The following is a 26,367-nucleotide window of genomic DNA, read 5'->3' on the forward strand; positions in this document are numbered from 1 at the left end:
CATGACAGAAAACCATACTAATGAGAAAGACATCCTCGAAAAATTAAGTTTGATCTTTTTGGACAATAAATAAAATGAATTACTCATAAGAAAAACTGTGCTGCTTCAAATACAGACTGGGACACTGAGAACATTTTTTCCCTGTTGCTTCCAAATGTCAGTCACAAAACTAAGTGCCTTTTTGTTGGTCACTGTCCGTCCATATTTTTAGGATTAAACTAATACATTTGCAATAGATATCGCAGGATGAATTTTGTATGAATACAATGGATCTATACAAGTAATCTTAGAAATCTTTTAATATCAGACTTTATTTTTCCAAGACAAATGAAAGTTTTATTAAATAAAATTTTATTGTCTACTGTTTACACTCATGTTGCTGCTGTAAAGTACAACAACATACACAAATTCCTAGCATGAATTACTCGTCGTTCACCCCCCACTGAACTACAGACTTTGCTTGAGAATTTGATGTTTGCTTTAGGAATTTAGGGAAAAAGAAAATTGGGGCATATTATCTTAGAGAGTATTCTCAAGTAACCTGTTGGAATTCAAAGGCATAGCCAATACTGCAAAACTGCACTGGCTGTGCTGTCCCTAGGAGGAAAGGGGAGTGGAAAATAAGAAGAGGAACTGAGCAGTTGTTTCTGGTGACAGATGTGACTGAAAACTTGATTCTGCCCACCTGGACGGAGTGGCCGCTTTGCGGAGGAACAAATAAAATGGGGGAGGGTGGGAATGTGGATACTATGAGTTAAAAAAGTATAAAAAGTAATTTTATCTAAAATATAGATTAGATATAAATGTTCCAGAACTCGTTAAATAAGCTCAAAAATACCGGAAAGTGGCAATTTGAACTACATTTATTTTTAAACAAGTGGGGGGGAAACTGAGTGTTTTGAATGTCGTGTGCAAAACTGATCCACGTCACCATCTCACCATCACAACTGAACATGGCAAGGCGGGTACACTGGTTTCCAGCATCACAGGCAACACTGCATGTATGTATTTTAATGAGTAATGTAAACTTCAGTGTTAAGGCAGCTGGTACTAATGCTGCACACAGGCTTAGCTCCATGCCCATTTCAGGAATGGGACGGTCAGCACTTGAAAACAAACTGTGAGAGAAGGAAAGGGAAGCCAGCATTATCTGACAAAAACAATGCATCCAAATATTTTTCCTTTCACACACACAAAAAGAAATATTGGAACACTTAGAAAAACAAAGCACCCATCCCGCCAACTTCAGCCTGTTCCTTAACAAATATTTCAAAATACTGATAAATAATAGTGACTGCAAGCAGAATTCCAGTGCCAGAGCCAATGGCCCCGAGGAAGTCGGCCAACACCGACAGGGCGCCGATGCATAAGCCCCCAAACGCAGCTGCTGTGGGGATGTACCTGGAAGACAAAAACCCTAAGTCAGGCGGAGCAGCGGAAGGGTGATTCAACTAAAGGGAACTGTCCGCAGTACTGACGGCTCGTCTGCGGCCACCCAGTTAACGTTCTGATGAAAACTGATGAAGGGCATGATCGGACCCTTATTTCAAGAAACCAGTTAACAGCCAGAAAGGCAATATATGATTTTCATGCCAGAAGAGGAGAATCCTCAACTGTCACTTCAGTGTTGGAATATTTAGTATTGTTTGTAAGTGGGTAACCTTTTAGCTCCCTCTTTAGATAAACAGTGAATTTCAAAATGTTTTCCTAAGTAGCAAATTTATGTGGTAAGATTTGGATGATACTCTTTAACAGTAATTCAACCTTGGCAACATGTTGGAATCACCTGGAGAACTGTTAAAAATAATGGGACTGTGGGACTTCCCCAGTGGTCCAACAATTAAGACTTCTGTCTTCCAATGCAGGGACATGGGTTCAAACCCTGGTGGGGGAACTAAGGTCCCACAAGCCTTGGGGTGCAGCCAAAAATTTAAAAAGCAAACAAAATATAATGAGATTGTATTTAAAATACTCCAGACAGGAAGAAAAAAAAAAGACAAGGAGCGGGGATAGGGAAGATGGTAGAGGAAACAAGAATGGGAGAATGGTAACAACTAAAGCTGGATGCAGCTGGGACCCAGAGGTTCACTTTACCATTCTCTATAATCCAGTCAATGTTCTAAATAAATAAAATACCAGTGCCTTTTCAACAAGGGCTCTGGAACATGTGGCTATCTCCACAAAGAAGGAATCGACCCCTTTCCCACAACAAACATAAAAATTGGCTCAGAGTAGTCACAGATATCAACGTAAGAGGATAAACTTTTGTGACCTTGGTTTCTTAGCTACAACACCAATAGCAGCACAAAGCAGAAATAGAAAAACTGAACTTGATCAAAATTAAAAACTTGTGCATCAGAGGATGCCATCAAGAAAGTGGGAAGACAGCCCACAGAATGGGACAAAATATCTGCAAATCATATTCCTGACAAGATACATCCAAAATAAGTTTTTTTAATCTTACAAACCCAGAAACAAAAAGATAACCCAATTATAATTTTTAAATATGCAAAAAGATGGAAGAGACATTTCTCCAAAGAACATACTCAAATTTGGCTAATTAACACATGAAAAGATGCTGAACATTACTCATCAGGGAGAAGCAAATCAAAACCACAATGAAGAAAGAACACCCCTATGAGCTAACACTCATACGCACTAGGTGGCTAACATCAAAGCAGGAATTAGTGCTGGAGAGGACACGCTCGGAGGTGGGGGTGGGACGGAAAATGGGGCAGCTGCTCTCAAACAGTCTGGCGGTATCAGCATGCTCAACACACAGTTGCTACAGGACCCAACAATTCCACTCAGCAAAATGAAAACATACATCCACACAAAACCTGTACAAGTATGTTCACAACAGCATTATTCATGACAGCCAAAAAGTGGAAACAATCAAAATTTCTATCAACTGCATAAACTGAACACAATTATAGCTATACAAGGGAATATTATTCACAAAGGATGAACCCAGAAAATATTACACTAAGTGGAAGAGGATATTCACAAAGGATCACATATAACTTCATTTATATGAAATGTCCAGAACAGGCAAATCTAGAGAGACTAAAGAAAAAGCCTGAGGCTGGGAGCTGGGAGGGCTGGGCAGAAATGGGGAGTAACTGGGTACAAGATTTCTTTCTGGGTGATGGAAACGTTTCTAAATTGTAATCATTACATATTCAAAGTATACTAAAAAAAAAAACCCACTAAACCATATACTTCAAATGACTACATTACAGGGTATGTGAATTATATCTCACAGTTATCAAAAAATAAAAAACTGATGCCTGGGACCCACTGCAGACAAAGTAAATCACAACTTGTACAGGTGGGATAGCAGTAATTTTTAAGAGCTCCCAGGTGATTTTTAGTACAGCATTTAACAAAGGGTGAGTAGTGAAGGGAACACAATTTCAATTAAAACAATAATTTAGGTGTCAATTTTGATGTGGAGAATAATTCAATTTGCGTTAAATTTTGATTCTTTTGTGGTAAGCAGAAGAAAAATGTTTCAAATATGAACTTAAAAACTGTAGTATCTGACAACAAATGAAAGTAGATCAAAAAACCAAGCACATGTGCACTGTATGCAATACCCTCTCTCCCCCACCCCTCTCCTATCAAACACTGAGTCTAATGCTCCTTACCTATTAAGCTCATGAACCATGGAGGTATCTCTGTGGCCCCTCATTACCATTTGTTGTTCTTTAAGCTGTTTAGCTACCTGCGAAGAGAAAAACAATTTTAAAAATCAAACTCTATTTTACTACCAGGTTCTAAGAGACGTGATTTCCATATATTAACAAGTATAAGAAGGTTGAAGTAGGCAATGTCATAACATCATTCCCTGGCTACAGTGCTGCACAAGCACGTTATGTGTATCTTAAGCTGAAGTTTCCCAATCTGTTTTGTCACCTCCATAAAGGGAACTAAGGAATAAGACTTTGATGGGCAGGGTTGAGCTTTGAAAGGTCACAAACCATTGTAAAAATCTAACAATTTTTCACTTTCCAGGAACTAGTTTTTAACTCCTTAGGGGTGACATTACCTCATGAAGAATGTATGAATTAAGAGTTTAAATTACAAAAGTAAGTATATCAATTATCACTTGACACCTAAAAATTATGGATTTTTTTCATTTTCAAATAAACCAAATACTCACATCTTTGGCTGAGGAACCAGACACCTCTATCCACGTCTTAGAGAAGAATGCACATGATCCCAACATGAAAATGATATAAACCACCACATGGACAGGATCCTCAAATATGGCGCCCATGGACTCAGGAGGAGAAAGGTAGTAACAGAGGCCCCCCACTGGGTAAGAGCGAGCAGGCCCGCCCCCACTGACATCCTACAGACAAGAATGAAAAGCATACATGGTCACATTTCTGTGACTTCAAACTCCTCAGAAAGTATGACAATGTCTTAATCTCAAAGCACCCACAATTTATGACTCTAGGTAACTTAAGGATTTACTTTTGCATCTAAAATATCTTCACTCTTACAAAGTTATATAGTGTCTATTACATAAAAAACACTGTGAATATACTAACAAAAGAGCAATTTTTAAAAAAACATTGGAATACAGTTACATTTACATCAATCTCTGATAACATTTAGAATATGATATTTTCTGAATTATGTAAGAGTACACACACTACGAAGAATGGAATCAACTGAAATATTAACACAAGACTAACACATCGCTGCCTAAACTCTATGATATTTATTATAAAGAAGTCTCTTAATAAATATCTGTAATTGAATTTTGTTATCCATATATTTATGAATTCTTACAGTCAAAGAAATGGGATTAACATATATTTGTTTACATTAAATGAAAGCTCTGGGCATACAGGGTGGGAAAGCAATTTTTGGATGCAATGATTAAAATGTCTTGTTCCTGAAATTACAATTTCCAAATGATTCCTTTACTGTGCCCCTAGAATCACTAATTCCAAATCAAATGCCCTGTTAATAGACAAACTTCCCAATAATTCTCTTTAAAGAAAATCTCATTGAGATCACAACACAATCTATACAACTGAGTAGTTGCGTAGATTTAATACTGTGAAATTATCATAGTAGTAATTACTGCCAAAGTTTATCCTGGGTGGTGCTAGTGGTAAAGAACCCTCCTGCAATGCAGGAAACATAATGAGACGTGCGTTCAATCCCTGGTCAGGAAGATCTCCTGGAGGAAGATCTCCTGGAGGAAGATCTCCTGGAGAAGGGCCTGGCAATCCACTCCAGGATTCTTGCCTGAAGAATCCCATGGACAGAGGAGCCAAGCAGGCTACAGTCCACAGTGTCGCAGTGTCAGACATGACTGAAGTGACTGAGCACACACATCAACGCTTAAGGGGAGGGACAGCCCTTTCCCCCACCACAGGTAATCCAATTTCTGTAAAATGAGTGAAAAAGGAGTCGAGTTGACCCTAGACCCTTGAACAGTTGCAGGGGTTGTGGCACTGACCCCCCACGCAGGCAGAATCCTGAGTTATGGTTACTCTTCTGTGTACACGGCTCCTCTGCATCGCAGGATTCAGCCTACTGCAGATGGTGTGGTACTGAAGCATTTATTACTGAAAAAAACCTGAGTCTAAGTGGACACTTGAAGCCCAAACCCATACTGTTTAAGGGTCAACTGTATTATGGGTAAAGGCAATCCTATTTCTTTCAACTGGCATTCAAGTTACAGTCTCATCCTATTAAATTTTATATTTTAAAAAATGGCTTTCAGCAAAAACAGAAAGTTATATCACTACAACTTATAGTGCAAAAGTAGCACATTAAGACAAATGCACAGAATAAGCACCATACTTCAGGAACGACTGAAAAATAATAATTCTTAGGGGGAATACACATTCTAGAATTACATACTCTGAAAACAAGGATCTTACTCTTCTCTAATTCTATAGTTTTAAAAGGGAAAAATACTCTTTGGTCAGTTGAAAATTTTAACTAGTCAAAAGTCAATCTACAATAACTCACATCTTGATCAGAATGTGGCTGGAGTGCTTCAGAAGGAGCTATGATGAAGAGGAAGGCAGAATTTACTGGATTCCATTTCTAGCAACTCTATTCTTTCTTCACTAGTAATTACATACCCTTCTCCAGCTAATCACAGACTAGTTTACTGCCATTTGGACTATGAAAAACCACAGGGGAGGCAGGAGAGGATGATTTCAGACTCCCATATAATCAGCAAATTGTTTCTTTGAAAAAAACATTATTTGAGACAAGAGTGGAGTAAGATTACAAAACGGGGAGTAATTTTTGTAAGAGCAACTGTAATCTTAACCTAAAAGGTCACTTAAATGAGATGTGAAAATGCTTCTTAGATGTAAAATAATACAAAGTACTTGGCCAGTCTTAGTTTCACGATGCTTACAGGTTTACAACTTCCAAATGATAAACTGTGCTATAGACAAGTGAACCTGAAACTGTTACAGCCAAGTGCTTCAATTATGGCTCACCTCTTTCAGGTAAAAATATGAGCACAAAATGTAAATTACAATAAAATCTGAATACTTAGAATAAATCACGAAATACTCACGGCCCACTGTCCTAGTAAATTTACTAGAAAGTTGCCGCTGAATCGAACTGACAGCATCTGGGAAATCACGTACAGGTTGGACACCAGGGCGGACTGCAGGATGATGGGGATGTTGGACGTGTAGAAGAGCTTGATGGGGTAGCTGCTGTACTGCCCACGGTACCGGGCTGACTTGATGGGCAGGTCCACACGGAATCCCTGAAAAAGAAAGCTCAGGAGTAAGTCAGAGGGACTGCACACAACACGAATCTGGACAGTCACAGAAGGAAATCTGCAAACAATGCTAGCAAACTCTCCCTTCCACACAAGACACACAGAAATAGAATCCTTCTCTACTTCATAACCAAGGATACTTTGCAGTTCAGCGTCTATTGAACAATGGAACTGTTTGCCTAACTAGATTCTGAAATGCTGACTTGTTAGCTACTAATATTCAAATGGCATTCTCCTCTTTTAAGAACAGAATAGAAATCCACACCCCACTTACTTCAACAAAGATGTTATACTTACTTGAAAATATATAACAACAGCAAACACGAAAACCGTGGCAATGAGGTTCATGAGATTGGGCAAATTCTGACGATAGAAAGCTTCCCTCAGGGCTCGGACTTTGTCTGTCCTGGTGGCCAGTAAATGAAAGAGAGCTATGACTGCGCCCTCAAACTCCGTACCTGATGAATCAAGACAGAAATCAGCTGCAGCCTCATTACCCAAAGTTGTCCCAAAGTCAAAACAAGCAGCCCTGAAGCTCCAGTACAGGGCAGAAAATAGCAGTCAAAATAATTCAACTAAGTTTACTTTATGATACAGCCAGGTGTGGAGCTTCTAAAAAATACTGACATCACTGAGGCAAATGTACCTTCTGTTAGTGTAAATTTGAAGTTTTCTCAAGAGACTATTCTTGATGAAAACAGTCAGAGAAGAATAAACCAAATCAAATATTTAGTTCATAATGGTTGGCCTCGCGTTTACTTTGGGGGAGGGGGATGGAAATGGGGAAAAGAAGCAGCGAAGCAGCAAACAGATGTCAGAATGAAAAGATCAACATTCCCCTACCAGGTTGGCCTTCAAGCTCACCTTACCAAGTACATTAATAAGCCATCACTGCTATTGCTTGTCTTAAGGCTGGGGTCAGGTCAGATGTCAACCATTACAAATCTTGGATGGCATTTCAGAGAAGTGGAGGTGGGTAAGGTGAAAGTCAATTAAGTATTTCAAAATGTAGGTGCTATTACAAAGCCAAGGAGAAGAGCAGCAAAAGTACTCATGCTCTCTCATGACACAATAAATGATGTTTCTTTATCCATCTGAAACATCTCAATCCACTACCTTTTTATCTGCTGCAAGTGCTGAAATCAGTCAAAATCAATGATTTCTGGAGCAATGGCTTAGACAATTAGATTTTTTAAGTATTTGCAATCACTGAATTTTTAAATGAGCAGAGGCTAAAATTTCGATATTCTTTCTGGAGTAATACTTCATACTCCACCAATCTCCGCTTATTCGCTTTGGAACAACTGCCATCCACTGTTGCCCAGGACAGCAAAGCAGGGTGTCTGAAGTCCACCTGCTCCCCCACCTCATGCTCCTCTCAGCACACATCCAGCCAAACCCATGTAGTTGTGTCCCTGTGCATTGTACCTCGGCCAGTGTTAATGGTAGTGGGACTAAAGGCCTTCCAGACAATGGTTTCACAGATGTTGGTGGCAATAAAGAGGGAAATCCCAGACCCCAAGCCGTAACCCTTCTGTAGCAGCTCATCTAACAGCAGCACAATCAAACCAGCAACAAACAACTGTGGGGAAAGAAATGCAAGTAAGCAGAAGCAAGAATAAATTCAGAAAGGGGCAGTGAACACCATGGACTACTTTCAAAGTACAGGCATTTTCCACATTAAAACCTAGCTATTGTATTAGGACTCTCTGCATCTTTCAACCCTCACTGGAAGCCAGTTCTGCAAATTAGAGGATTGGAAATGTTGTCACATTATAAAGCTGACATTTTGACTTTTAAAGTATATTTATATTTCTCTACAATGTTTAAATAAGGCCTATTGAGAAGTACCCTAAAACAAAAATGTTCACAGGTGTAGTATTTATGACAGCAAGAAACTGAGAGCATTCCAAATAGCTTCAAGGAAGAGAAAAACCAAATGAAATATGTTCAGTTCAGTTCAGTTCAGTTAGGATAACAAGATACAATATTATAGGCCACTAAAGGAAGAGCATGTGAAACATGCAGATACATTTTTTAAATATTATATATTTTATATGTGTATTATATATAAAATATACACAGAAGGAGTTGAAAAGTAGACCACAAATATGTCCACAGATTTTAACAATGTAAAAATGCATACATACAATGACAAAATGTAAATCTGAGACAATTAAGGGTTCACCAGGTTCTTAAGCTTATAATTTTTTTAAAAAACAAATGCAGATTAATTAATGTGAAATTGAAAATTCTTAATTTTCCTCTTGGAGAAGGCATTTCAGTAAAGGTATGTACCAATCAGAAATAATCCACAGCTTTGCAAGTGACCTCTGTGGTCAAACGACTCCCTCCCAGTACACCGCTAGAAGTATGCTTACCTTACATTTGCTCTGCTTTCTCTTTTTCTGAGTTGTCATTTCAATGGCTGTACAGAGCCTAATTTGTCTACTTATAGTCTTTTAGTTTGAATTTCAATGGACTGTAAAAAAGGTAAAATTCTCAAAACTTCTAAGAGAGCTCATGAATTCTTTACTGTTTGAAAACCAAGTTTACCAATCTGACCAGATTAAAGACAAGCTAGCACTTAACTACTGAGATTTTATTTTGACCATGATTATGTAACAGGTACATACTCCTCATCAGAAATACAGAAGCCCACCCCGCGTGGCACATGACAAACCACTGGCCAACCAGAAAGTGCTATTGTGGGTTTCTGATTAAATGACTTGCCTAAGGTCACACAGGCAGCTCTGAAATAGCAGTAATTCTTCAAAACCCTGTTCACACCCATGCCCATCAGACAAGGGTATATCCAGTAAAAATCAAACTCATGCTTCTCTAACTGGATGAAGGAATTATAGGGAAATAAAAGAGAAATGGTTTCTGTAACTGAAAACGTAAGATAAATGATGGTTAAAGAAAAAAAGCATGCATGCCTATGAGAAGGGAATGAGAAATCAGGAATTGAAAGCATCTCATTGATTAGAACAGTGATAAAAACCTGAATACTAACTGCATGCTTTCCTAGAGTGTTCAGTACATATGAACCTCTAAAGTGTGTATAAAAATAACACTAACATCTCAGCCTTACTCATGCGTGCGTGCGCACACACACACAACTCAGTTTGGACAAAATAATACTTACCTTTACTATGTCCCATGCACACTGATACTGTCTATTCTTTTTGAAAACTGTAATCAAGACCCCCTATTTAGATCCCAAAACTCAATAGTGGAAAAACACTGACCATGTGAACGAAACAAGAATAATTAAGGTGAGAAATACCTTACATAACAGCATGCAAACAGTTTTCAAAATCTCTAGGTGAAAACACACTGATCCAATCATATCTCTTCAGTGAATCCACACATTTTCAATGTTAGCAATGCCTTAAAAAGAGGCAATGGGTCACTACCCATATGTATCATCAAACATGAAAAATTTCTCTATTCATTAACACCAGAAGAATTAACCACAAGACAAACATTTGTGCACCTGAATTTATGTAAACAACTTAGCATATACCCACTTAATTGCTTGGTTCCAGAAATTTAACTACTCCGTGATTTCTGGTACTGAAAAATTAAAATAGTTTAACTCCATTTTCTCTATCAATTCAAATTCATAACTGACTATTCAAGAAGTCAATACTTTAACCCAGAAGCGGTCAGTTGAAGTTCCTTAAGAATATAAATATGCCCTTACTAAAACACTAGAAAAGTTTTACTAATGTCTAATGTTCTAAGAGCTAGATAGATGCCAATTCTGAGTGTCTTTTAAAAAAGAGGGTTATTCTAACTATGGTCATAAAGCAAATGCTATCAAGAAACAAAATAAGGCAAGAACTGGTTTATCAGCATCTTTACACTAAGATATTAAAACCAGTTTCCACAGGATCTTCTCTCCCCATCTGCTGTAACACTTCTTCATCTAATTCCCAGGGGTTTTAAGTTTGCCACTCAAGGTGTTTTTTAAATGAAGAAATAATGACAAAGCTATCCTTTAAAGAAATGTACCTTGTTCCAAATGGGAACTCACTAGGGGCTCAGAAAACTACCTTATAGTCCATTAAAAATGCCTTCCCTGAAAAAGACAAAATATTTCCACTTCATTTAGAAAAGCCCTATGATATGTGTTAATGAATAACATATAAATACCTCAACAATCCCTTTCTCCTTGGTCTAATTCATACTCACTATACAATCTTCTTACTATGATTTGCTTCCCATGTAAGATTTCCTATTAAAAAAGATGGTTAACCATGCCAATTGAAAATGGTGACATTTCTCAATACATATATACATATATGTATACACACACTAGTAAAAGAGTGTTTTAGTTTTATTTTAAACTGTTTCTCTGATCTTTATCTTTTTGACTATTAAAAATTTTTTTCCTAAATTAATCCTAATTTCATACAGTGAACAAGAGGCAGTTCCTAGATAACTAGGACGCTAGATATTCAGTGTTTAACTTATACAAGCTTCTTTTCAAAATAGAGTAATTATGACATTTAAAATGCAAGACATTTTAAAAAGCAATTAAACTCAACAGCATGTTGTATCAACAATGTATGTAACCCAGTGATGTAAGGACGATACAAACAGCTGTGACCAAGCTGACATACACATGCAGGCAGTGACCACCATCACGACTGCCTGCCTGGCTGACAGCACAGGTAAGAGACCACCAGGTCGAAGAAAACATCCTGATTTCAGAGACATCAAAATGTGCATCTCAGAATCAGTGAAATACAGCTAATAGATCCATAATTCTTTTATTACATGTCTACACTTTATTACAATAAACTTTAATTTTTTACATCAATACAACTTATATGTCACCTCAATAACCAAAATATAATTAAGTAAAATAATTCAAAAGTAAGAAAATGACTATATTAGTCATCTAATGAATTGTTACAAAAGAAAACTGTTTTTGTTATCTCTGTATGAAAAATTAGATTTCTTACCTGAATGATGATAAGGAGACATATTCCAGCACCCATTTCAGCAGGATCCCCATACATGCCCGTCATGACATACACAATGGCTTGCCCAATGGTAATGATCATACCAAATACTGACAAAAATGGGGGGAAAGGAGGACATACTTACAACCAAAGATAAAGAAAGACTAGAAAAACACCTTTAGCACAAAATTCTCAAATTTGAGAAAGACTCTTTAGTTGTATTGATGCTCACATTTCTGGGCTCCATTGAACAAGGCTCTGTCTTTGGGTGTATCTCCAACTTCAATGATTTTGGCTCCAGCTAACAACTGCATGATCAAACCAGATGTTACAATTGGGGAGATACCCAATTCCATTAAAGTTCCTGTAAAGGAAGGGGAAAGAAGTAAATAATCTTTACTATACCCAACGGATACAATCAAGCAACTTTGAACGCATAGCACATACCCAATAGAGATTAGTTTAGAAGTGGCCCAGTCCTTAAAATTATGTCTACTGAAATACATACTTAAAAGTTAACAAGAAAATTCTCATTCCTTACACATTAATTGCTAAAAAACTCATTTATTAACACACTCTCACAACACATTGACTCAAAATTACTATAAATACCACAGAAATGTAAATTTCTGTAAATTCTAAACTTAAATTGTGAAAGAAACCATTTGAAAGAAATAGTCCAAGATTTCTGTCCAAAATTACTGTTCTTAAAATTTACACTAAACATTTTAATGCAGAATTTTAAAATTATATACTAAGTCCAAAAAGTAAATACTAAGCTAGTAAGAAATGATACTTAAGAATAGTTGTGTCTCTCTCAATTCAATATCTAAAATTATATAAAAAGTCATCAAAATCAATGTTGTAGAATATTTAATGGCATAAAAATGTTATGACATACTGGATAGGAAAAAGTACTCAAAAATAGTATGTACAGTTTGATTGACTATTTAAATGGAAAATCATCTCCTGTTATTTTAGTTTGGCTATCAAGATGTTTGTACTATTAATGAACTTATCTACAAAACAGAGTCACAGATAAAGAGAATACACCTGTGGCTGCCAAGGGGGAGAGAGGTGGGAGGGATCGATTGGGAGGTTGGATTAGCAGATAAAAACTACTATATAGAAAAGATAAAACACCAAGGTCCTCGTGTGCTACAGTCCTCCTGTATAGCACAAGGAACTATACTCAGTATCCTATTATAAACCATCATGGAAAGAAATAAATAAAAATGTATAAGCGAATCACTTTCTTGTACGGCAGAAATTAACACATTGTAAATCAACTATTTTTGAATAAAATAAATTTTTTAAAAAGATGTTTTTATTGTTATTTTTATTCAGTGGGTTTATGGGTAATTTTTATTCTTTTTTTTTTGCCTCTATTTTCTAAAATTTTTCATTGTAGAAAATAAGCATTATACTTTTAGCAAAAAAAAAAGAAAAAGAAAACCAAATACACCAAGCGTGTAAGATAATATGCAAAACTAATAATTCCATATAGCCAAGACCACGTTTCCATTGGTCAGTCACATCACAACCTTAATTCCTGACTTTTATAAATGCTGAAAAGGTGCCTTTAATATGAGAAAGATTTCATCTTAAATGGACTTCATGTGTTTTTCAAATACTTCTTTAATGGTAAAGAGATAAAAACATGTCATTGTTAAAGCTAGTAGGCAGGTGGGTAGATGTCTTTTTACATCAAATCACCAAAATTTAAACTGTGAATAGATCTAGTCAAAAATTAATGCAATCAAACTTAATGAACATTTCATTTAGGAAATATGGCACTCTAACTCGGTAGGGAAAAGAAGAATAAATGGACCTTGGCAAATGACTAGATATTTATAGAAAATTAAGCCTAGATTCCCTATCTCATAACTTCCAACAAAATAAAGGCCAGATATTTAGAAAATTTAACCATAAAAGATAAAAAGCAAAGTACTTGGAGTGAATATGTTCATAATCTTGGAAAAGAAAAATCCTTTCAAAGCATGACAGTATACCTAAAAACCATAAGGAAAAAGATGGATGATATGATTAGATACATATGAAACCTCCATGTGGCCAAAGACAGGATAATAGTTAAAAGAAAAATATTCAAATACAAGTAACAAAGAACTCAAATCTTTAAGAGGCAAAGAATTCTCACAAATGGATTTTAAAATGAACAAGTAACAACAGTGAAATAAGTCAGCCAGAGAAACAAATACCATATGGTATCACTTACATGTGCAATTTAAAAAATACAACCTAGTGAATATAATAACAAACAGTCTCACTGCAAAATCACTGCAGATGGTGACTGCAGTCATGAAATTAAAAGACACTTGGCTCCTTGGAAGAAAAGTTATGATCAACCTAGACAGCATATTAAAAAGCAGACATTACTTTGCCAACAAAGGTCCATCTAGTTAAAGCTATGGTTTTTCCAGTAGTCATGTACGGATGTGAGAGTTGGACTATACAGAAAGCTGAGCACCACAGAATTGATGCTTTTGAACTGTGGTGTTGGAGAAGACTCTTGAGAGTCCCTTGGACTGCAGGGAGATCCAACCAGTCCATCCTAAAGGAAATCAGTCCTAAATATTCATTGGAAGGACGGATGCTGAAACTGAAACTCCAATATTTTGGCCACCTGATGCAAAGAACTGACTCACTTACAAAGACTCTGATGCTGGGAGGGATTGGGGGCAGGAGAAGAAGGGGACGACAGAGGATGAGATGGCTGGATGGCATCATTGACTCGATGGACGTGAGTTTTAGTGAACTCCAGGAATTGGTGATGGACAGGGAGGCCTGGTGTGCTGCAGTCCATGGGGTCATAGAGTCGGGCACGACTGAGGGACTGAACTGAAGCAGTCTCACAATACGGACAAACTAGAGGGTAGGGTGGGATAGGAAGCACATATGGGGTTGAGGAGTGGAGGTTAAAAACTACAGGTGTAAGAGGCTCAAGGATGTATTGTACAACACAGAGAATATAGGATCCCTTCCAAAAAAAATAGAAAAAGAAAAAAGAAATGGCACAGCCACTCCCAGTAATGTTCTTTTCTCAGGAAAATACCAACATAGGAGGAAATCCCAGCACCCAAATCTGTACTAAGTAACCCTGAAACTCTAAACAAGGCTGGCTGGGTCAGGTGTAAACCGTGGTAACCTGGAATTATGAACTGAGAACCGAAGAACCCAGGAGCTGTTGAAGCTAAATCACAAAGCCAAGGTTCCCAGTCAGCCCCTGATGCTGAGGTCTGAAGATTGTCTGGTTCTATCCAAGGCTAAGCTATTTTACCTCCTCTTTGGATTTCAAAAATAACTAGTATCCTTCCAATAAATTTCAGTTTTATGTTTAAACCACTCAGTCATTTCCTATGATTTATAACAAGTGCACTCACTGAAGAAACACAAATATTCAATAAAAATGTCTAAGACGATGCACTAGTACGGAGGCAAAAGAAAAGCAGCACATACCTCTGTTGGATGCAAGAATAACTCTCATCCAGTAAAAAGGATCTGCAGAATCTGATGACATGATTCCAAACAGTGGTATCTATAGGATTACATAAAATAGTTCATGAAAATGTATTATACAAATTAAGTTTGAACTTAATAATGCATTCACTCAGTATTTGCAATACTTAAAAAAAAAACAACAACACTACTTCTCTAGTTCTCTAACAAAACAAAAATACTTTAAATGTATAGTTTTTTAGGGAAGATATAAACAACAGAATCAGTACTTTTTACCAGTAAATACTCCTTATCAGTATGGAGATGTGCTGCACACAATCTGAATATATGCAGCATTACTGAACTGCACACTTAAAATGATAAATTTCATGTTTTTGCAGTTAAAGAAAATGTTCTTTATCACTAAAGTATAGGATATATTTATCAAGTCAGAGAATAATTTTGCAAAGCTATGGGTACAAATGACAGCCAAGGCCATGCTCCAAATGTATATACACAGTAGAATGCAGCCATTAAAAATTATACTATGAAAAAAATTTTTTTTAATTATACTATGAAGCTTATGTTAGTATCAGGATGTGTTTATGTTGTGGTAACAAGTAGAAAAGAGTGGTTCTCAACCTGGGGCAACTTAGTCCCTCAGGGGATATCTGGGAATTGTCTAGGAAGACAATTTTGGTTATCCCGACTTGAAGGGGGTGCTAATGACTTTTGCTGGGTAGAGGACCCTCACAAGAAGACACTAACCAAAGTCTAATGAGAGAGCAGAGCCCAGGTGGCATTTACAGCAATTCTCTCAGCTGATCTCACCTCCCTATGTTCTCTCAAGCTAAAAGCACTATGGAGAACAACAGACCCCAAACACTTAAACTGCATCTGGGAAAGGAAAATAAACCTGTTGGAGATTCAGTAGAAAGGGAATCAAGAAATCACCAGTCCTGGGCAGAAATCCCTAAGCATGAGAAAGACAAAAAGGTACAGCTTGGCAACTCTGTAAATCCATTACAGGAAAAAAAACAAAAATAACATAAAATACGTAAATTAATTAAGGGCACGAAAAGTCGTGAGAAATGTGACACTTCAAGAAATATAACTCAAGTTATGTTTCTTCTTCTTGGGTTTTCTTGGGTTCTAGCTGTAAAGCTGAAAATATTTACTATCTGGCCTTTTACAGAAAAAGTTTGCAGACCCTTGAGTTAGAAGATTCAATAAATTCAAAGCAATAAAAATCATAATCCCAGTAGGCTTTCTTAAAGAAACTGACAAGCTGATTCTAAACTTCAAATGAGTGACTGAGAACTGACAAAATCATTCTGAGAAGAAAGAGCAAAGTTGGATGACTTTTACAACCTAATTATAGGATTCAATCTAAAGCTACAATAATCAAAACAGTTATGGTTTACCATAATGACGAAATATGATCAATGGAACAGAACTGAGAGTACAAAAAGAGATCCATGCTTAAATGGCTAACTGATTTTCAATGATGCCAAGGTTAATGATTTGGAGAAAGGATAGTCTTTTCAACTGGCCTGTCCATATAGAAAGAAATGACCCTAACCTTACCTCATGCCATACACAAAAATTAACTTGGAACAGACTATAAACCAAAACATAAAAGCTAAAACTCTTTAGAAGAATACAGGAGAAAATCTTCACAATACATAGATCTGATGAAGGACCTGTATCCAGAAAATATTTTAAAAGGCATATAATTCACTAATGGGACAATAATGCAATTTTTTTAACAGGAAAAAGATCTGGGAAGAAAACACTTTACAAAAGATGAACAAATACTCAATAAGTATATATGAGAAAGCTGCTCACCATAATTTGTAAAGGAAGTAAAAGTTAAAATCTTACCCTGGAGAAAAGGGAACCTTCCTATACTTTGATGTAAAATGAAAACAGGAGGTTCCTCAAAAAAACTGAAAATAGAGCTAACATATAATCCAGCAATCTTACTCCTGGGTATATATCCAGAAAAGGTAAAAATTCTAATTCAAAAAGATACAGTCACCCCAGTGTTCATAGTGGCACAGTTTAAAATAGTCAAGATATGGCAGCAACTAAAATGTTTAAGGGCTGGTCAGTAGAAGCAAAGTAATAAAATGATTTGGCTTTGGAGGATTTATAATTAAAACATGATATTTACAACATGATTAAAAGCAAACAAAAAGGAAAAATATTTGCATGATACCTGTCAAAGGTTTAACACTTTTATATACCAAAACTTGTCATAAACCAATTTTTAAAATCTTAAAGAAGAAAATGGGTAAAGATCATTAACTGAAAACTAAGGGGAAAAGAAAATATGTTCAAACCCACTAGGAAGCCAAAAGAAATACACAGTAGAAGAATCATTTCACTATCACCTCAGATTGAAATGATGATTCTCCTATGTACAATAATTATGACACAGAAGCAATCTAAATGTCCATCAACAGAGGAAGGAATAAAAGAAGATATGGGTTGTATACACAGAGAGAGAGAATGGGATGCTACTCAGCTGTTAGAAAGAATGTAGCAACATGGATGGACCTAGAGATTATCATACTAAATGACATCAGTCAGGAAGGGAAGATAAATACCATATGATATCATTTATATGTGGAATCTCAAAGATAACACAAATAAATGTATTTATAAAACAGAAACAGACTCACAGACAGAGAACAGACTTGTGGTTATCAAGGGCTGGGGAGAGGGATGAAATGTAAGTTTTGGATTAGCAGATGCAAACCAGTATACATAGGGTGGATAAACAAATACTGTGTAGCACAGGGAATTATATTCCAGTCAATATCCTATACTCAGTATCTGCTATACATCAGAAACTAACACTGTAAATCAACTATACTTCAATAAATAATTTTCTAAAAAGATAACGCTCAAAATAATTCAGTATTATTTACTATTTGAACTAAAATTAGCTTCTCAAATTATAACCAACCAAGACCTGAGAATAACAGTACAGACATTTGGTCAATGTTTGGTTACCTACCTGACAACATACTAAGAAAATGAAGAGAGTTATAGCAGTCCATAGTACCTTCTCTCTAAACTGGATCTGTGCAACAAAATAAAAAACTACCAATCAAAACCAAGAAACAGCAAATGTAAAAAAGCAAAAATGCATATTAAAGCTTAACCAGCATTCTCCATCATGACATGCTCTTATTATTTACTCTTAAAATACTCTCACCCTAGTGAGTAGCAGCTAAAGCAAACAGCCAAAGTTCTCAAGTATCTTTCTTTACTTAGAGCTGAGAATTAAGTACTATAGTTTAAATTCAGGCAGGCCTTAATACACTGCACCATGTTAGCTGAGACTGAAAAGGATAAAAAGACACACATCCAGTATTCACACATTTCAGTCAACACCAGACTGTACAAAGCCATCACTTATTGTGATAAGTGACATCATACGGTATTTGTCTTCCTGCCTGTAATACTATTTGGTGAGTATTTCATAGACTATGAAAAGCTATAGTTTCTTAGTATACCTTACATGTAACGGGAACAAATATTTTTATAACCTCAAAGAAATTTAAAAAAAGAAATATATTTCTGAATATTATAAAACAGTAAGTTTAACAAAAATCTTACTTATCTCTTTCTAGTCCCTATTCTGGTTAGTTCCATGAGAAACTGAAAGTACAGTAAAAGAGGAACGTCTGGAAACGTTTGGGATTAACAATATTTCTAGAATTGAAATGCCTCACTTCCAAAAGTCCACAATGATGGAAGAACAAATTGATGCAGTCTCTATCTTTTGAACGCATTTCTGTGGTTTCTTTTTCCCTGCACTGAATGGATCAAGAAATGAGAGGTATACACCTGCCCAGCTGCAATCCATTTATGTGAAACAGCTGGTATGCGTGAAAACTGACCCAAGAGACGGGGCCATTTCCAGTGTGGTGGATCAGAATAGGCAGGAGAATACTGTATCTTATCTAACACACAGGCCAAAGAAACCTAAGGTTTGGAAATGCTACAACTTAGAGAACAGCTGTTTTTGAAACCATGAGACAAACTGTCTGGATTTAAAAGGTCTACACTAGTTTTATCCACTTTTATGCCTCTTGCGAAGAGAAGGAACAGATATTTTTCCAGTTACAACCAGAAAAAGGTTGAGGAAAATAAATCAATGTAGCTAGTTTAACAGAGTAAGTCACTTAGCTACCCTCTATATTACAAAAATATTATACTTACTTTCCTTTCAGGTTTCTGAATTTCTGGTAGAACTGCACAGAAAGGCTTGATAACTTCTAAAAATTTGACTGTTAAAAAAAATAAAAAAGAATAAATGCCCCTATTACAAAGTTTTAAAAAAGATTTTTATTTTTGCAGAATCAAATACAAATGTTCTTTTAATGGCAATCCATCCCATTCCCACCCCCAAAATGAATTAATCATAATGCTCTTCATTTCAAAGTAATTTGCTTCCTCATGCTTGAATCCCACCTCTTTACATACACGGAAAAGGAGTAATTCAGTCAGCATCTCTACATCAAAAGGAGCAAAAGCAGTCAACCAACAAGAACATGCATTATGGAAGGAAACAGGCCATAAAAGGAGGCAAGTACAAGAAATGAGCTGAAACTGCAGGACTGACAATTTGGGATTGAAAGATGCTGAAATGCTTAAGTGAGAAATATCACACCCCAGCAGTGAAAGTGCCAAGTGCTAACCAGACCACCAGGGAATTGCCTAGATAGGTTTTTCAAAGTGCTGTATACAATCTCTACTTCATTTCATTAAGTCACTATTCAGTGCTTGGACACTCTCCCATATAAGAAAATCTCAAAGTACTTGTGTATGTTCAATCCTCAGCCCAGAGAATGATGACTATATTTCATTAGAAAGTACTGTTTTCCCAGACAACTCATAATGTATAAAAGTAAGATAGACCAAATTTCAGGATAGGCACTTTCCTCTGGCATGGCTTAAGTCAAGTCCTGCCAAACAACTGGAGGATGAAGATGATAATCATTCAGTCTCTGCCAGTGTCTGTAATGTGCAGAAACACAAAAATCCACAACTAGATTATTAGTTAAGATCATTCTTCCCTTACACACACAGGATTCTATGTACTAACATCATGAAATTGTTTTGAAACTGATGCGAGCAATCACACTTCTGCCAGTTAGCCAAAAGTTGACTACAACATCTTTTTTGTTGTTGCTGTATTGTTTCTGAATTTATGTTACTTAAGTATGGGTGTTCATTGGAAGGACTGATGCTAAAGCTGAAACTCCAATACTTTGGCCACCTCATGCGACGAGTTAACTCACTGGAAAAGACTCTGATGCTGGGAAAGGTTGAGGGCGGGAGGAGAAGGGGACGACAGAGAATGAGATGGCTGGATGGCATCACCGACTGGATGGACATGAGTTTGAGTGAACTCCGGGAGTTGGTGATGGACAGGGAGGCCTGGCATGCTGTGATTCATGGGGTCTCAGAGTCGGACACGACTGAGCAACTGAACTGAACTGAAGTACGGTTGATTTGACCATACGATCTTTTTATAAAACCTCTCCAAGTGATGGCGGCCACTGATGTTTGACAGAAGAATTCATAAATTCTCATAAACTGGTTATTTGTTACCCAAGTACCATTTAAGACGACTTGGAAAGCAAATCTGAATATTATGAAAGTGTTCACCTCTACTACAAAACAAATGTCAATCACATCAGGAAACTTCCTAGAATCCCCTTACCCCTTTTCCTTCCCACTTCAACCTAAGCCACCCTCCCAGATTTCTTGGTTTATGGTCATCTGTGTTGGAATATTCATGTTCAAGCAATGCTTTTTTGTCTGCCACCTCACTCTTCCTGTGTTGTAGAATTTAACGCTTTATACTGCAAATTCAAGACCAAGGGTCTCCTATTCCTTTCTAAGCTTTCTGCAAATGCCCACTAGTTAGCCGGCCAATGGGTGCACGGCTTGGGTTTGCGATAATCGGTTCATCTAACAATCACCCCAACAGCTATGTAAGTATATTTGTGAAGATACGTGGTGTTGAGGGTTTGGGAGAGGGTTCCCGAAATATTCCCATTATTTAAGGCCTTGTCTCTAAGGCGTATACGACCTGACACACGTTGAGTTTTCAGTAAACGCTATATAGAATGACTAGAATGAAAAATTTAACGAAAACGCTAGGCCACCAATCGCCTCCTTTCCTCCCCTAAAATACACGCCGTGCATCACTTTTTAAAAAATGCAATAAGGCAGGGAGCTTCATTCATCACAACTAATATCCCAAGGGTGATTTAGGAATAAAAATATTAGTTTCCTAAGCTCTTGAAAAATTAAAAGTGGTCCAGGTGTCTCCTGGTTCCTTAACTCCCCGCCCCCAAAACCAATGGCCTCCCCGCGCCGTCCTCCGCTCCACGCCACCCACTGAGATGCGCAGACCCAGGACTCCCGGTCCTAGCCCCGCAGGCGGCCCAGGCTAGGCCTCGCATGGCTGGAGGAGCCTCGGCTAAGGCCCCTGGCCCGCGCCCTCCGCAGCGGCCCGCGCCTCCCCGGCCCATAGGCTAGGCGACCCCGGACCGGAGCCCGGCCTCCCGCTTCCGGCCCGTCTGGGCCCGCGCCCTCGGCAAGGGCCTACCACCGCTACTCACTGCCCATGGCGGCGGCTGGGGCGGCCCGGCGGGGCCCAGCGGCCTCGGCGCGGCCTTCGCTCGGGTCCCGCGGCTCGAGCCTCGCCGCCCGCTCGCGACACGCTCCGGCCGGCCCCGCGCAGGCTCCGCCCCTTCCCACGTGACCCGCGTTGTCGCCAGGCCCCACCCTCTGACGACAGCCTGGCTTTAGGCCGCCTGCGCAGGTGACGGCCGCCTCGTTGCCATGGCCACCGCCGGCGTGGGAGTCCTCCTGTGGAGCCCAGGAGGTGGGACCCTCTGTGGGGCCGGGGCTGCCGGGTTTTTCCGCTGTGAGCACCTCTCCGAGCTCAGGGTCCAGCAAGAGCTGTCTCCTTGACCTCGACCCCAAGGAGGCCCGGGGGCTGGAGTCAGGACACAGCCTGAGCGACAGCCCCAGGAGCGCAGGACGGGATCGATCCCCAGGACTGGAGTCGAGATGCCTCCAGAGCCCGCATGACCCAAACAAACTTTATTTTGCTTCCATCTTACTGGAACTGCTGGGACGTTTTCAGAAATTTGTCTGTAGTTAATAGCTTGTGAACTTTTCACTCTCTATTGTGACCCTCCTGAGCAGCTTGAGGGATCTCAGTTCCCCAACCATAGGCGGAACATCGCCCCCTGCCTTGGAATGCGGAGTTTTAAGCACAGGACAGCGCCCCCTCCCACCCCCGCCCCAAGTCCCTGTCTGCCTTGTCTAGTCTCTTTTGTCCCCTTGTGGACAGCATAGTGTAAGGGAAAGCATATAATCTTAGGAATCTGCTAACCCAAATTTTGTGGAGAAGGCAATGGCAGCCCACTCCAGTACTCTTGCCTGGAAAATCCCATGGATGGAGGAGCCTGGTAGGCTGCAGTCCATGGGGTCTCTAAGGGTCGGACACGACTGAGCGACTTCACTTTCACTTTTCACTTTCACACACTGGAGAAGGAAATGGCAACCCACTCCAGTGTTCTTGCCTGGAGAATCCCAGGGACGGCGGAGCCTGGTGGGCTTCCGTCTATGGGGTCACACAGAGTCGGACACGACTGAAGCGACTTAGCAGCAGCAGCAGCAGCAGCAGCAACCCAAATTTTAGTTCCTGCTACTTCTTAACGAGGACAATGAGCAAACACGGTTTATCTTTAACTTGCACGTGTTTCTAATGTCAACAAAAACGCCATATTGCAACAGGTGTTCAATAAACTATTTATTGAGGAAACACCATTCTAGTCTTAAAGGATCATTTCTTGTTTTTGTTCCATTATAGCTGGTTCTTCATATGAGTCAGAGAAGATGCAGGGGAGCAACGCTAAAGTAATATACTTTAATAAAAAGTCTTCCAAAATTAACTGGTTTGGCAACTTGCTGTGGAGAACAGTCCCTTCCCGCAAGGTAATTCAAAATAATGATGCATGTTGCAGTGACCATTGAGAGTAAGAAGGTTAAGATAATATATTTCATGGCTCAACTTGGAGATTAACAAGAAATAGACTTGGGAGGTATAAAGTTAGACATTTGGAGAAATCTAAACTAAAAAAACTCTAGTCTTCCATCTAATTTTGTGCTTAGACTTTTGAAATATTTTAACTCAAGAAATCAAGAGATCTGAAAAAAAGTTGACCCTGTGCTTTTTTTTCCTAGTTTAATATACAACATCGATAACCATTCTCATTAAATAGATCCTTGTGATTTTACTGGTTGACATTCATGGTACTAAGTTACATGATTTATGATTTACGATGTGAATCGCTAATCTACTGCTGTGGCCAGAACAACCTATACATTGGTTCTAAAAGATATTGATTGACAGCTGCCAGTAAAAGTGGAGAGTGTATTCCAGGGCCTCGGGTACTCTCCCATTTCTGAGAAAACAGTATTATGGCACAAGAATGGTATATGGTAGTTTCTGCAGCACCAAGCCATATAAAGCTAGGAAGTTTGCTGATGTTTAGTTATACTCTCCAGTACTAAGCCTAATTTCCAAATAAGGGAATAGATTGGTGATCTCTAGAAGTCCCTGAAGCACCTAACATTGGAAAGTTCCCACTATCAAAGTGATCCTTAAGTGCCACAAATAAACATCATATGACAGCAGGGACTTTTAGAGGTGAGGCTGATCAACCAGTGGCTGAAATCCCCATATCAGACACCACCCAGAGTTAATTAAAAATATGAAGGTATTGTGGCAAGAATAATTAAGAGGGACAAAAAAGATACTATGGCAAAGTAGACCACCAATCAATTTCACTGTAGCTACAATTCAATAATAATGTGCTAAGGATCCTACACCCAGAGGTTTATATTTAATAGGACCAATACTTAAGGATAATGGGTAAAATAGTGATCCTGAAGAACACAAATCAGGAATAATATAGTTTTTCTATAGTGTTTGATAAGACATTTTTCACATTGGCTGGAAAGCAGCACCAGTTCAGTTCAGTCGCTCAGTCGTGTCCGACTCTCCGTGACCCCATGAATCACAGCAGGCCAGGCCTCCCTGTCCATCACCAACTCCCGGAGTTCACTCAAACTCATGTCCACAGAGTCGGTGATGCCATCCAGCCATCTCATTCTCCATCGTCCCCTTCTCCTCCCGCCCCCAACCTTTCCCAGCATCAGAGTCTTTTCCAGTGAGTCAACTCGTCGCATGAGGTGGCCAAAGTATCGCAGTTTCAGCTTTAGCATCAGTCCCTCCAATGAACACCCAGGATTGATCTCCTTTAGAATGGACTGGTTGGATCTCCTTGCAGTATAAGGGACTCTCAAGAGTCTTCTCCAACACCACAGTTCAAAAGCATCGATAACATAAAATTAAAATATAGGTACTCAAGGACTTTGAATAAAGAAGGGAAGATTCATGAAAGTGCACGCATTAAGAAAATCTGGAAGAAACACAGCAGTGGGACTCTGGCTCACACTATATGCCTGGGTGTATGTGTACAGGGAACTGCTGGGGTCTTCTCCTGTTCCAGAGATTTCCTTGGACTTCCCCTGGCATGTGTGTTGTATTTCAATAAAGAGTGACCTGATCAACCCCAGAAAAGAAAATTCCAAGTCACTTCAGTTGTGTCGGACTCTTTGTGACCCTATAGACTGTAGCCCCCCAAGTTCCTCTGTCCATGGGATTCTTGAAGCAATAAATTCATGCTCAAGAACTTTCCCTGGGTACATACAGTTAATTAGAAAGAGGAGAGTCTAAAGACATCTGGATCGGGACCCAGTTCTACAACTCACTCTGATATAAAACAATATAACATTATGGTACATTTAAGGAGTAAAGTGACTTGTGGGATTCATGTCTCAAAGAACAATTCCTTTGGCTGTTCCATGTATTCTAGATTTACCTCCACCCTCATCAATCTCAATATCTTCCAGGAATACAATCTTTTCATGGTACCTAGCAAGTAGAGGCGGAGAAGGCAATGGCAAGCCACTCCAGTACTCTTGCCTAGAAAATCCCATGGTGGGCTGCAGTCCGTGGGGTCGTTAAGGGTCGGACACGACTGAGCGACTTCACTTTCACTTTTCACTTTCACACATTGGAGAAGGAAATGGCAACCCACTCCAGTGTTCTTGCCTGGAGAATCCCAGGGACGGGGGAGCCTGGTGGGCTTCCGTCTATGGGGTCACACAGAGTCGGACACGACTGAAGTGACTTAGCAGCAGCAGCAGCAGCAGCAGCAAGTAGAGGAGACAAGCCTTTCTTTTATGGCAGTTTTCTTACAAGGAAGTAGTATTTCTTCAAAGGACATCATGGGGTGAAGGTCTTGGTGAGGACTTCTTCATGCTGCTGTAGGTGAACAGTGCCAATTCCCACAGCCGGTACTGGCAACGCGGGTCGGCTCACAAGACGGAGCTATTGTGGAAACGGAAAAGAAATAAAATGACATTTGAACTCAATCAGACCTCTGCTTAGCTCGCCCAGGGACACGAATGTATTTCTCTTAAGTTGTTTAACCATAAGTCACCCTTTTAGAAAGTAATGAGTGACATAAACTAGATTACAGGGAGATCTATGTCACAACTGAAAACTAAATTCCAGGCATGATAAGGTGAGACACATTCAGGAATTTGTCCTGTTCTTAGGTAACTGTTACTTGGTTTTACTTTTGCATTCCAGTCCCCTATAATGAAAAGGACATCTCTTTTGGGTGTTAGTTCTAAAAGGTCTTGTAGGTGTTCATAGAACTGTTCAACTTCAGCTTCTTCAGCGTTACTGGTTGGGGCATAGGCCTGGATTACTGTAATATTGAATGGTTTGCCTTGGAAACGAACAGAAATCATTCTGTCATTTTTAAGATTGCATCCAAGTACTGCATTTTGGACTCTTTTGTTGACCATGATGGCTACTCCATTTCTTCTAAGGGATTCCTGCCCACAGTAGTAGATATAATGGTCATCTGAGTTAAATTCACCCATTCCAGTCCATTTTAGTTCACTGATTCCTAGAATGTCTACGTTCACTCTTGCCATCTCCTGTTTGACCACTTCCAATTTGCCTTGATTCATGGA

At 38.8% G+C, this 26,367-nt stretch overlaps 2 protein-coding genes across 5 annotated transcripts in view; both read right to left on the reverse strand.

Annotated features, from left to right (window-relative positions):
• Positions 1–845: 845 nt before the first annotated feature.
• On the reverse strand, positions 846–25,694 carry SEC61A2 (SEC61 translocon subunit alpha 2). Of its 4 annotated transcripts, none has more exons than XM_088844184.1 (12): positions 25,580–25,694; positions 19,447–19,514; positions 18,236–18,301; positions 15,232–15,310; positions 11,987–12,118; positions 11,755–11,864; positions 8,207–8,360; positions 7,076–7,236; positions 6,566–6,763; positions 4,166–4,357; positions 3,651–3,727; positions 846–1,401 (listed from the first exon to the last, which is right to left on the reverse strand). In XM_088844184.1, the coding sequence occupies exons 1-12, from the start codon at positions 25,608–25,610 to the stop codon at positions 1,215–1,217; spliced, it is 1,455 nt and encodes a 484-aa protein (XP_088700310.1). In that variant the 5' UTR covers positions 25,611–25,694; the 3' UTR covers positions 846–1,214. The 4 variants fall into 4 exon arrangements, with proteins under 4 accessions (XP_088700310.1, XP_055283587.1, XP_055283602.1 ...); XM_055427612.2 differs by lacking the exon at positions 25,580–25,694 and adding an exon at positions 21,861–21,978; XM_055427627.2 differs by lacking the exon at positions 25,580–25,694 and adding an exon at positions 21,848–21,965.
• DHTKD1 (dehydrogenase E1 and transketolase domain containing 1) overlaps positions 23,048–26,367 on the reverse strand; it is a 45,968-nt gene continuing 42,648 nt past the window's right edge. The window contains exon 17 of the mRNA XM_055427601.2: positions 23,048–25,711. Within this exon, the coding sequence (XP_055283576.2) occupies positions 25,607–25,711 (105 nt within the window). The 3' untranslated portion in view covers positions 23,048–25,606. The remainder of the gene's footprint in view (positions 25,712–26,367) is intronic.

Source organism: Moschus berezovskii, chromosome 15 (genome assembly GCF_049115385.1).
Source record: "Moschus berezovskii isolate FMDL1 chromosome 15, NW_MosBer_1.0, whole genome shotgun sequence".
NCBI classification, from domain to species: Eukaryota; Metazoa; Chordata; class Mammalia; order Artiodactyla; family Moschidae; genus Moschus; species Moschus berezovskii.